Source organism: Neomonachus schauinslandi, chromosome Y (assembly GCF_002201575.2).
Source record: "Neomonachus schauinslandi chromosome Y, ASM220157v2, whole genome shotgun sequence".
Classification (NCBI taxonomy): domain Eukaryota; kingdom Metazoa; phylum Chordata; class Mammalia; order Carnivora; family Phocidae; genus Neomonachus; species Neomonachus schauinslandi.
This window is the reverse complement of record NC_058420.1, coordinates 3,527,873-3,540,942: the sequence shown is the minus strand read 5'-3', so window position 1 is coordinate 3,540,942 and position 13,070 is coordinate 3,527,873. Positions and strand designations below refer to the sequence as shown.

At 37.2% G+C, this 13,070-nt stretch overlaps 1 protein-coding gene across 6 annotated transcripts in view; it reads left to right on the top strand.

Moving 5' to 3' along the window:
* Window positions 1–1,418: 1,418 nt before the first annotated feature.
* LOC110591787 (lysine-specific demethylase 5D) overlaps window positions 1,419–13,070 on the top strand; it is a 41,653-nt gene continuing 30,001 nt past the window's right edge. For 3 of the 6 annotated variants that reach the window (XM_044912033.1, XM_021702688.2, XM_021702687.2), the window contains exons 1-7: window positions 1,419–1,817; window positions 2,944–3,021; window positions 4,027–4,149; window positions 4,398–4,568; window positions 5,644–5,778; window positions 10,123–10,246; window positions 10,369–10,532. In XM_044912033.1, the coding sequence (XP_044767968.1) occupies window positions 1,668–1,817; window positions 2,944–3,021; window positions 4,027–4,149; window positions 4,398–4,568; window positions 5,644–5,778; window positions 10,123–10,246; window positions 10,369–10,532 (945 nt within the window). In that variant the 5' untranslated portion in view covers window positions 1,419–1,667. The remainder of the gene's footprint in view (window positions 1,818–2,943; window positions 3,022–4,026; window positions 4,150–4,397; window positions 4,569–5,643; window positions 5,779–10,122; window positions 10,247–10,368; window positions 10,533–13,070) is intronic. The other 3 variants (XM_021702691.2, XM_021702690.1, XM_021702692.1) reach the window with 3 other exon arrangements.

Below are 13,070 nucleotides of genomic sequence, written 5' to 3'. Positions count from 1 at the left end.
AGAGGGAGAGGGAGAAGCCGACTCCTGGCTGAGCATAGAGCTGGACGCAGGTCTTCATCCCAGGACCCTGGGATCATGACCTGAGCTGAAGCAGATGCTCAACTAGTTGAGCCACCTAGGCGCCCAAGAGTAACTTTTAAAGGAATAAATGGGCACTTCCTTATTTTGCAATCCTTCAAACACATAGCATAAGATACGCAAAATGAATTTCACAGCGTAAAACTGACTCTAAGCTAATTGGAGGACAACAAATCATAGCAAATTTCTCTTATTGACATAAAAGTAAAACACTGGTAAAAAAATCTGTAGACAGCTAACTGTAACAGCTTGTTTTGAAATAACACCTCATAACTAATTATAATTTGAGAGATAGCAAGGACAGTGATTGCATCCCTTGAGAGACCAGTGTAGAAACTAACAAGGGACAAGCTATAGTTTGCATAATCCTTCCAAATTAGACTTTCCTGGGGGTTGTGATCAGAACAGTTTACTCTTTCTTACGAATATGGTATTCCTTTGAGATATAATAGTGGGTATTTTATTTTTATTTGATACTTGAGTATTTTACATTTTGTTTACTAGCTGCATAATGTCCATGTTTGTTCAAGAAGGGGACTGCTCTTCCAGAAGGCAAGTAGGTTTTCTATTTTTTGTTTCTTATATTGAAATTAGAGTGCACATTTTCCCAGTCTGGTTGTTTTATTTGATTGTATGGATAGTTAGGAATTGCAGTGAAGGGCCTATGTCATTATTTGACTAGGTCTTTGTAATAATGCACTCAGTTTTTATTTAATTGTGTTTCTAACTAATTTTTAGGGGATGCATCTATTTGGCAATCATTTTTATAAAAGCGTTTAGTGCCCCTCCCCCTTTGTTTAGGTGTAAAGAAATGCAATATTGAGTTTGTTCAAATGCAATAAGAAAATGTATGCATGCCAGCCGCGTTATAAGTGAAATAGCGTAACCGAATAGAAATAATTTGTATTCTACAAATACTTGTAGGATTGTAAAAGTGTTGTAACTGGTACCCCCTTATCATAAAGGCAGGTGGGTAACTGAAAAGCCAGTAAGTTTCAAGTGTTTCAAGGACTTTGGAATGGGTGCTCATGTCCTCGTGGATTGCAAGGGTAAAGGAACGGGGACAACTAGGCTTCCAGTTCCTGCAAACGGGGTATTCTCTGCGTGAAAAAAAGGAAAGGACCGCTCAGCCACACTAAGACTTTCCGTCTACTGCGCACGCGTAACATGCGCCGTTGTCCCTTAAAAAAAGATCCGGCGGTTTTATTTGTAGTTGCGCTTTTCTGTTCCGTGGAAGAACTATTTAAGGTTACTCGACTGCTTGGTTTGTGACGCTTGTTTCGTTTTAGTGGACTCCCTTCTGTGTCTTTAGCTTTTACTAGCCCACATAGAACATCTCCGTTTTGAAGATGCTTCAGCGCCTGAAGAATCAGTCCGCGGAGTGACACGAAGTGTAAAGCAGCCGGAAAAGCTGGACGGTCAAGATGGTGGTTATAGAACTGGGAGGCCTGAGCAATTGCATGAATTAAAATAACTGTAGGAGTTAAAAGAAAATACAGGCCTTCTGGGGCCCACGTTTTGGCGAGGAAGGATTCATAGGCCACTGAAGAAAGAGGAAATCATTTTACAAATTAGCATCTGAGAGCGACATGGAGCCGGGGTCCGATGACTTCCTACCGCCGCCAGAGTGCCCAGTGTTCGAACCTACGTGGGCCGAATTTCGAGACCCGCTTGGCTACATCGCGAAAATCAGGCCCATTGCAGAGAAGTCGGGTATTTGCAAGATCCGCCCACCCGCGGTAAGGTTCTCAAGCAAAATTTGGAAACGGGGTTGCGTTAACTCCGAGCGTTTGGGCACTGTACTAGTAAACAAGGCCATAATTCGGTAGTTCCTGCTCTTGGTTAAATGCTGTATGTAGGTATAATTTCTCGTTTTGTAAATAACCGTAATACGCTGGTATCAGAGAGCTAGTTTCGAATCGTCGGACCTCGTGCAGTTGTAAAGATGTATTTTAGAAATGAAAAGAGCGAATTTGAAGTTGTTTGTATGCTGTGCCACAATATACGCGTCCCTAATATACTAACGTCTTTTATATTTACATTCAAAAAAATTTTAACGTACCCAAGAGCTTGATACGTAACTGAAGCAAAAAAATATGGATTGTCTTATTGACCATTGGGCCTGATCTAATGCTGTAAAAAATTCAGGTAAAAATAGGAACGGATGTGGGAATCTTCCTACCATTTAATTTCGTGTTTCACAGACAAGCCTCTCCTCTGGATTAGGTTTACTCAGAACTGCTCATTGAAACTGTTAGGTTTCTCTAAATTAATGCAGACTTAAAAGTGTCTACGCTATCACTTTAAACAACTAAAATGAAAATTCAGCGTATGCCCTCTTACTGCACGCTATTTTGCTCATTTGTCAGATGCTTAACGGGATTACATTTTCTTCTGTTTGAATGTATATACTTTACTCACTACTATTAATATACTTCTATTCTTAAAACACTATTACCAGCGGGAATAAATAATGGTCCAACTTTCAGAATCACTTTTTCTCCATATAACATTTTCTTCACATTAATAAGAACCCAAATGAGCGAGTCTGCATTGGGGTGTGCTTCATTACTTTCAAATTGATCTTTTAGGCCCTTTCTGAGGATTTGGAATTTTGTTTTTTTTTTGTGGGGTTTTTTGGGAGGATACGTACCAAGGAGTTTCAAAGGGGTTTTTTTTTGGATTTGTTGTTGTTGTTCTTTTTCACTAGGTGATATTAAAGAGGCAACCATATGAACCTTTAGGAGCAAAAAATAGCAACCGGAAGTCTTAAGAGGGAGGAATATTAAATTGGAGACAAACGGTTCTACTTCTCACCTTTACATGTTTTGTTGTGCCATAATAAGTTCTTTTATTTTCTTCTAGGACTGGCAACCTCCCTTTGCAGTAGAAGTTGACAACTTCAGATTCACACCTCGCATTCAGAGGCTAAATGAACTGGAGGTAAAATGGAAAGTCATCCCTATTATGGTAGAATATAAGCTGTGATCTTGCTTTACTAGTAGTTATATAACAGTGTAGTTAAATATATAAGTTTTTAAAGCAGGTATATTTTTATTCTGACGCCAGTTCCACTTTTTTCCCAGAATACTGATCTTCAAGAAAGTCTTCTGCAGAATGACAGCACAGGAAGAAGGGTTTTTTTTCAGGAATGAATGACATATTTTTCTGCCATCGAATGGGCTAAAATTAGACATATGAAAAAGATAGATTTTTCCTACCCATGCCCACATGTTTTATCATTTTGGAGTTTCCCTGATGTCTTTCATAAGAGCAAAGTTCAGGGCAGATACATGGGCAGCTAAATTTCGCACTTAAGACCGGTGGTAATACATTAGTTCTTCTTGAATAGGAAAAGACTGTATTTTGATATGGGTCAGAGTAAGTAGGAAAGACAAATCTTATTTTATAAAGCAATCAACAGCCTGCATATTCAGCTTGGTACTATTAAATGTGGAAAGCATATGAATGATTTGGCATTTTCTTTTGCTATTATGAGTTTTGACCATGGTTACTGGTTAGAAACTCCAAAATGACTTAGGATAAGAGAAGGATAATTCAGAAACTGGTGTCGTGTAGAAATTTTTGACATAGCATAGAAAAATATTTTTTTTCCATGTATAGGCTACAGAGTGCTGTCTTAAGGAAGATATTAGATTAAGCCTAAATGGTCTTGCTTAGCCCTTACTAAGTCCAAGGATAATGCTTTAGATTTGGGGATGAAAGATTTTGACTTTGAGGCATCACTCTTTGAGCTTTCTTTTCAGATTGAAGAATCAGCTGAGTTGAGCCTTTTTAGACACTAGTGGTAAGATAGGCAATAAAATCTAGGTTCTAGCCTAGTAGGGCACTATAGATTGTACAAAACAATACTTTTTTATGGAAGTCACATTGGACCAAAGTCAGGTTAAGGAGTAAGCCAGTCTCATAGGACTCTCTCTTTCCCAGGCCCAGACCAGAGTAAAACTGAACTATTTGGACCAGATTGCAAAATTCTGGGAAATCCAAGATTCTTCATTAAAAATTCCCAATGTGGAACGGAGGATATTGGATCTCTACAGCCTTAGTAAGGTAAGAGTACTTTTGCTTTAAAGAGGAAAAGAAGTAAAAACCTTTGGCTAGGAGACCCTGTGGTTGAACTTTGTGTCTCTAGGCCGGAAAGCAGATAGCAGAGAGCCTGCCAGCATTTCTTCACAAAATCGTTTTGTCTTGGAACAACTGACATTGGGGGGCAGTGCACAGTCCTCATATTTTACCGTCACTGCTGTTTTTAGGTCTCTCAGTTTGCACACAGTTAATTTATACTTTTATCTTTGCAGATTGTGATGGAGGAAGGTGGCTATGAAGCTATCTGCAAGGACCGTCGTTGGACCCGAGTTGCCCAACGACTCAACTACCCACCAGGCAAAAATATTGGTTCCCTGCTACGATCTCATTATGAGCGAATCATTTACCCCTATGAAATGTTTCAGTCTGGAGCCAACCTTGTGGTGAGGGCTCTTAGCTTATTTGGGGCCTAATATGATTTTGTTTTCTACTCTTGTCTTCCTTTTTCTGGGTTGAGCTTTCTCCTAAATAGTCAAGGTTTAGTATCTTAAGTACATTGATAGAAATTTTGGGAATTGGGGCGCCTGGGTGGCTCAGTCGTTAAGTGTCTGCCTTCGGCTCAGGTCATGATCCCAGGGTCCTGGGATCGAGCCCCACATCGGGCTCCCTGCTCCGCGGGAAGCCTGCTTCTCCCTCTCCCACTCCCGCTGCTTGTGTTCCCTCTCTCGCTGTATCTCTCTCTGTCAAATAAATAAAATCTTTAAAAAAAAAAAAAAAGAAATTTTGGGAATTGGCTCCGGAAAATATTTTTCAGTTTGTGAAGAAGTATGAAGTATATTTTGAAGAAATTTCATATCTGCTAGAGCAGCTACATGAGAACTGGAGGATATTTTTCTTCAGTCTTCCTCTCTAGGGAGTTACTAGGATATTTTTATGGAGAGGATATCAAAGTATAAGTTAGAGAAAGCAGTTCTTATTTTAGGCCATCCTCCTTGATAAGGTAATTATCTTATGAAATTACTAATCTTCCTAAGGGTAGTTCAGATAAAGAGAGTTAGTTTAAGGATAAAATTTTGGTATTGGGTTTAACTCAGGAAGGAGTGGGAACTGATTTGGCTGGGTATGTAATGTTTAGGTTTTATTATTTTCAAAGCATTTTGTAAAATTGTGTGTATATATGAATATTTATAAATGGTTATTTAATCTATGTAATTCTGTTGGATTTGATATTTATATTATCCATTTTTCAGACAAAGAAATTGGAATAGATAGCAAAAGGCACACAAAGTAAGAATAGAAGCCTAGGTTCAAACCTGGTAGTCTGGTTTCAAAGATGTAGAAGAATTTTCATTGTATGTGTGCTGTTATCACAGAAAGTATAAAGGATAGATTTGTGTAATTTATTGAGAAGGAAGTACAGCTTTCATTGTTGGAGATTTAAGATAAAGGAATCACTTCATTATTTGCTGATTATGAATGTGACTGAGTTCCTGATCTTATGTTTTCTCATGTTCCCAGCAGTGTAACACTCACCCATTTGACAATGAGGAAAAAGACAAGGAATACAAACCCCACAGCATTCCCTTAAGACAGTCTGTGCAGCCTTCCAAGTTCAGTAGCTGTAGTCGGCGGGGAAAAAGACTACAGCCTGATGTGAGTGCCTGTTTTTTTCCCCATAAGCTTCAAAGTTTTTGTTCAGTTCATATATATAAGATGTTCTTTCATTTATTTATTTTTTAATTAATTTTATTTTTTAAGGTTTTATTTATTTATTTGACAGAGAGAGACACAGCAAGAGAGGGAACACAAGCAGGCGTAGTGGGAGAGGGAGAAGCAGGCTTCCCGCTGAGCAGGGAGCCTGATGCGGGGCTCGATCCCAGGACCCTGGGACCATGACCTAAGCCGAAGGCAGACGCTTAATGATTGAGCTGCCTAGGTGCCCCAGGCATTCTTTTATTTTTAATGTATAGCTGGTTGAGTAAGGATTTAATTGAAAATGAATGGGTTATTTTATTTTTGTGGGTATTATTTGAAATATTTTTGTTTTGGTAGTTTTGTTTTTACACATTTCAAAAACAAACATATTCTTTTAATACAGTTTTTTTTTAAGATTTTATTTATTTCTTTGAGAGAGACAACATGAGCAGGGGGAGGGGCAGAGACAGAATCTCAGGCTCACTCTGTGCCGAGCACAGGGCCTGAGAGGGGTCTCAGTCTCATGATCCATGAGATCATGGACCTCGGGCTGAAACCAAGAGTCAGACACCTAACCGACTGAACCACCCAGGTGCCCATCTTTTTAATACAGTTTTAGGGGTTACTTTATGAATCTTGGGTTGGTTTATACAGACTTTGTATTGTTGTTTATTTTTTGTTACTTTTTGTTCTGTATTTTTTTATGAGACAGAGTCAGCTCGGGAAGCTCGGAAAAACACTTATACTCAGGACACTTGCCACACAGTGCCCCAGTGCAAAGCAAAAGCATGGGTCAGGTTGTAGAAGGGGCATGGGCAAGGGGAAAGCCTAGGTCATGGCCTTACTGGGGTTTTCCAGGGAAAGGCAAGGCAGAGCCAGGAATAGTTTAGGATTGGCTGGTTTGAACAGTTGCAGTGGGCTCTAACTCGTCGGAGCACCCCTATTTCCCTCGTGCCCTGGGATGATTAAGGCAGAAGAATAATCCCTCCTGTTGTGCTGAAGCCTAACAGGAAGTATGGCTCTAGATTGGTTGGTTTGTGTATGAAATGCAAGCTCTTTGCTGGATCCTTTGGTATCTCAAAGAATTGGCTAGCCTCAGAGGAGCAGTCTCTCCCCAAGCAGGCAGGGGTTTTCACGTGTCAAACAGTGTAATATCAGAAAATTAAAAATACAAACAAAACAGCCTTAAAATTTCTCATCTTGCTAAAACTGTTTTGTGGGGGCACCTGGGTAGCTCAGTCGTTAAGCATCTGCCTTCGACTCGGGAGTTGGGATGTGATGTTAAGCATTTGGCTTCGACTGAGGATCCTGGGATTGAGTCCTGCATCGGGTTTCCCGCTTAGTGGGGAGCCTGCTTCTCCCTCTACCGATCCCCCTCCTCATACTCTCTCTCAAATAAATAAATAAAGTCTTTAAAAACAACAACAACAAAAACACCTGTTTTGTGTGTCCACATATGTTCTCATTAAATTTTGGATATTTGTATTTCTAAAATATATTAAATTAGGATAGCACTGTTTGTTCTTAGATATTTTGTGAGTAATCCTAATATTAAATTTTAAAATATTTTAATATTTGGATGTAGAAGGAAGAAAGGAGAAATGGTAATCTAGCTCAGATTAATGCAATTCAGATAGATTCTGCATTAGTGCTTTAGTTCTTCAAACAAGGTGGTATCTGATAATTATCTGAATAAGAAAAGTGAGCTTCTAATCTTGGGAATCAGTAAAATTTGTTCAAAAGTAGTAATTATCAGCTAAGGATACAAAAATTTTTCCAAATCAAGGAATCTTTTTTTTTTCTTTTTGACAGACAGGTAGTGAGAGCAGGACCACAAGCAGGGGGAGTGGGAGAGGGAGAAGCAGGCTTACCACTGAGCAGGGAGCCCAGTGTGGGGCTCAGTCCCAGGATTCTGGGACTATGACCTGAGCCGAAGCAGACACTTAACTGACTGAGCCACCCAGGCGCCCCCAAAATCAAGGAATCTTTAGACACTTACTTTCTTGAGAATGAAGTTGTTCACTTTGCTGGAAAGGTCTTAAAAATTCTTAAAACTGTATGGTTACCAAAACAAAGAGATTGTACTTCTATAATACTAAGAGCGAAAAAATTATAAATAAGTTCTGCATAAAGCAGAAAAGAAGTGACAAATTAGGACTAATGTCTTTTTTCCCAGTTTGGACATAGGTATATGTAGTACAAGAATGGATAGTAAGATGTCTGAAAGTTTAAGAATAATACCTATTATTTCATATTTGAAAGCAAGCATTAGCTCTTTTAAAAGGTACTTTGCTAGGAAACTATATTTTAAGATAATGGTGTTAAGTATAATGTATGTAGTATAATGAATATATAATGTAAAATTGTAAAATAATGGCACTTAGGAGTTTTATGCCTCCTATGCTGATAGAATCATCTTTCACAACCTATTTTCAAGTTTTGTCTTGTAGTAAACCATACTGAATGATAACTCGGAAGTGTTTAATCTCATTTATAAATTGAAATTATAAAAATAATGATGTGTTTCTTTTTATATAACTGATTGGTAAAATCAAAATGTGTAAAGAATGAGGAACCAGGCATCTTTGTACACTGTTGGTATTAAAAGATTGTACTGAAGTTAAAATTTCAAGTTATTAAAATTTCAAAGGTGCCCTCCTCTTTTAATTTCTATTAATAAATCTTTCACAACAGTATACAACAAATACACGGGTATTAATAATTTATGTACAGGTCTTAATGTATAAAAGTGACTGAATGACAACATGGAGAGTTCAGTGCCACTAAAAGAAAAGTTTAAAGTTACAGTTCTCCTAGAAACAAGAGTGATAGTGATAGTACATCATACTGGGCCACAAGAGGAAGCATTAATCTTAGTAAGGAACAGAAAGCAAGGGGAAGGCATAGGCCACAGCATTTATTGGAGTTTCCTTGGGAAAGGTAAGGCAGGGTGGAATAAACATCTTATGATTGAATAGTTTGAATAATTCCACCAGGCTTTGGAGCACAGGGACTTTCTCTGAAGTTGTTTCGGACCTGGCCATAGGTTGATTTAGGAAAGGGGAAATAATGTCTTAGTGTGTGAAGGTTAGATAAGGAGGTGGTTGGGAGTTGGGATGTGATATTGCTTGGTTTGTGTGTGAAAGGAGGACTCAACTACGAATTTACTGCATTTAAGAATTAGCTAACCTTTATCGGAGCAAGTTTCCTAGGCCAGCAAGATCTCCCAAAAGATGTCAAAATATAAAATACAGAAAATTAAAATGTGATTAGTACAATTAATTACATCATTGTTTATAATACCAAAAAATAGAAATAATACCAGTAATATATAATAAGAAAAGCTTAAGTTACTTGTGGAATACCATTATAATACAATAAGAAATTATAGGACAGACATATGTATTGATGGTTCCAGAAACTTTATCCTTGAACAAACCTCTGTTTTGAGCTCCAGACTTTGTTTCTCTTGATCTGTGTCTGATTAGTGAGAGATTATTTTTACTACCACCACTCTGTCCCCAGTTGATCCTGTATTTATCATGGGTATTGTTGTACAGTATATATTATTTCCTGCATAAGTTACTTTAGGAAAAGATCAAAATCAGAAAATAAGTTTTTATGTGTATTTGTATATAGGTGTAGAATAAAATCTCCAAAAACCTTAAACTTTAAATAAAAAGAACTACAGTAGGGCTTTAATTTAAAAGTAGAAAAAAAGGGACTCATACACAGATAAAACATACCTCATGGTATCCAGTAAAAAGACGTGCTGAAAATGGTATATAATACATGCATTTATGGCACATAATGGGTTTACATTTTTCCAGGATCCCTGGTTATTTTGTGGGAAGAAAGTTACTTCTATTGGTCTGAGTTCAAACTGGAATCCTCCTAACTTCCCATTTGCATCTTCAACTGAACTATAGAGACTTCTTTATATTTATTGAATTCTTTAGTATAAGCTATATATTTTATGATACTACCTTGCAGACACAGAATTATTTAATTATTTTGTTTGTAGCTTGAAAACATTTGAGAAAGGTAGTTACCACTCAGATTTCTCTTTCATTAACTCCTATCTGGCCACATCTTACTTACAGGTAAAAATACATCATTAATAAATAGTTAAAAATAAGTGGAAGCAGTTGATTGACATTAATCTATGACCTCTTTTGGAATACCTCTCACAATAATTTGCAAATAATGCAAGTTTAAATCATGCCTAAAATATATATTTATATATGTATGTATATATGTATATAAGTAACTCCTTTCCTTCTTTAAACCTTGTTTTAATAGCCAGAACCTACAGAGGAAGACATTGAGAAGAATCCAGAGCTGAAGAAGCTGCAGATCTATGGGGCTGGTCCCAAGATGATGGGCTTGGGGCTCATGGCTAAGGATAAGACTTTACGGAAGAAAGGTGAAGCTTAATAGGGCTAAGAAGCAGTGTGTGCGTTAAAGTACAAAGTGGGACAGTGGGTTTGTTGACTTTGATGGGAGAACAGATTTGTTTGTTTTCAGATTTGTTTCTAACTGCCCTAGATAAAGAAGGTGTCATATGCCCCCGCACTGTTTTGATGAAGGAGGAACCAAGAGAGGATGGGAAAGTGATGTCACCATTGCGCAGAGAGGACTTGAATCACAGCATAGAGCCCTGCACCAAGATGACTATGCAACTGAGGAGGAGTCACAGTAGTGCCCAGTTTGTAAGTACTTAACCTATGATTTTTTTTTTTTATTATGTTATGTTAGTTTCCATACATTAGATCATTAGTTTTTGATGCAGTGTTCCATGATTCATTGTTTGTGTATAACACCCAGGGCTCCATGGAAGGACTTAACCTATGATTTTCTAACACTCTTTTTGAATTATCAGAACTAGGTGGAACTTGAAGTTATGTTATCCCAGCTTACATTCTCCTCCCTTCCATTTATTTCTGGGCCCTTCATATATAACAGACAGATGGTTAGGAAGGGAAAGAAACATATTCAAGGTATTATAGTTAGGAGGAAAATTTGTCTCCTTTTTTTTTTTTTAATTAATTTATTTATTTGACAGAGAGAGACACAGCTAGAGAGGGAACACAAGCAGGGGGAGTGGGAGAGGGAGAAGCAGGCTTCCCACTGAGCAGGGAGCCCAATGCGGGGCTCGATCCCAGGACCCTGGGATCATGACCTGAGCTGAAGGCAGATGCTTAACGACTGAGCCAGCCAGGTGCCCCTGTGTCTCCTTATTTTTAAAATCTGAAATTTCCACCAAACTGCTGAATCTTTTCTAATACAGTGATAAGTATTTTGTCAGCTTGTTTTACAGCTGTGTATGGTAGGACATAATGTGAAAGCTATTTGTTTTTGGCAGATGCTTCAGAAATCCCACATCTCATATAGCAGTGTCTCTCTTCTCTGATCTTGCCTTTTGTTCTTTTCCTGTTTTGTACTTTTTACTAGAAAGATTTTTAGAATCACTTGAATATTCTGGAGTCTGTATGTTTATAAAATGGTAAATTTTCTTTCTTGATTGTCCTTTTTCTTTTCTAGCAAATTTTACTTTTTTTATAATTTTTGTTTGAGCACTCCTACTCTGATACTACTAATGTTCCTAAAAATTTTACCTTTTTTTTTTTAAAGATTTTATTTATTTATTTGACAGAGACAGTGAGAGGGAGCACAAGCAGGGGGAGTGGGAGAGGGAGAAGAAGCAGGCTTCCCGCTGAGCAGGGAGCCCCATGTGGGGCTTGATCCCAGGACCCTGGGATCATGACCTGAGCCGAAGGCAGACGCTTAACGATTGAGCCACCCAGGCGCCCCTAGAAATTTTATCTTTGAATAGACTTCTGTTTTGAACTTCAGCTCCTGCATTTCTCTTAATCATTTCTTTCTAATTATTTAGGGATTATCTATATTATCATTACCTCCCCAGTTGACGTTGTGTTTCTTATGTTATGGGCTGTAGCAAGATCTTGTCATCCAAATGTGAAGTCTGGGAGTCTTTTAGGACTTTTCTGTTACCCCTATATCTAGTTGGTTATCTAGTTCTATTGCCTTTTTTTGTTGTTACAGCATGCATACAGAAAAATGTGCTTTTTTTTAAAAAAAAATTTTTAATACATAAAAACAGGTTTGCTTATTTTTGTACTTTAAATAAGTAGTATCACTATATAATCTTGTGTTGCCTTGTTTATTGATACACTTTAGAGTATTTATATTGTGTTAAGTTCTCGTATTGGGTTTTATTAAGTACGCTTCTTAAAAATACAGCTATGATTTTTTAGTCTCTTTTACTGTTCATGGAATTTTTGGTAGTTTGCAGTTTCAAGATAAATTGAATAATAGTAATGTTAAAATACATGCCATTAGGAAAGATATATAGGCATTTTTATTGTATATGTGAAAGGATTGAAATTTCTGTGACTAAAGGTTACTGCCACACATACATAGGTAAGTAAGCTAATGTACATATGTGTGTGTAAGTACATACATATATGTATATATATTTGTACATTGATGTATATGTGTGTCTCCTATATTAATATGAAAGTTGTATATATGTATCTGTCTAGCTTTATACAGACATCATACATTTTGTCTTACTCTGTGAGTCACCTCTTTTATTTTAGTGATCATTTTAGTTCTCGGTTCTTCTGGTATAGCCTAGTCTCACTTCAGGTGGTTTTTCTAATATCCTGGTAAAAATGTATTGATATGTTTTGTTTTTTATCTGGTAATACTAGGTTATCTCAGTGGTATCTAAGTATCCAAGTTGTTTGGCCTTGCCCCCTAGTGTTTTGTTCTTACGGCATACTACTATGGTGACCAATTCGTTACGAAAATCAAAGACACAATTTAGAGTGAAAATGGATGCCTGTTAAACTTTATAACAATAACAGGTGTTACTGGATATTTGGTCAGTTGGGGTTATTATGTTCAACTTGCAGTGAGCATATTTTATTATTAACCATATGTAGTTTTTTGAATGATCCATGCCAGTTTATAGCTTCATGATTTAGGTTTGTACCATTAAATCTTATATAAAAAATCTAGTTTGTAGTTCTGTAAGCATCTTAACCATGGTTTATTTCTGGATGTGTTATATTATTTAATAATTGTTTATGTCCTATCATATTTTTCCCCATATCGTGAACTCATGAGTACAGCATAATGTAGTAGTTGTTTGGTGGGAGCTGTTCAAAATAAGTGGTTTGGAAACCTGAGATAAGGTATCATGGAGTATGCACTTATATTTT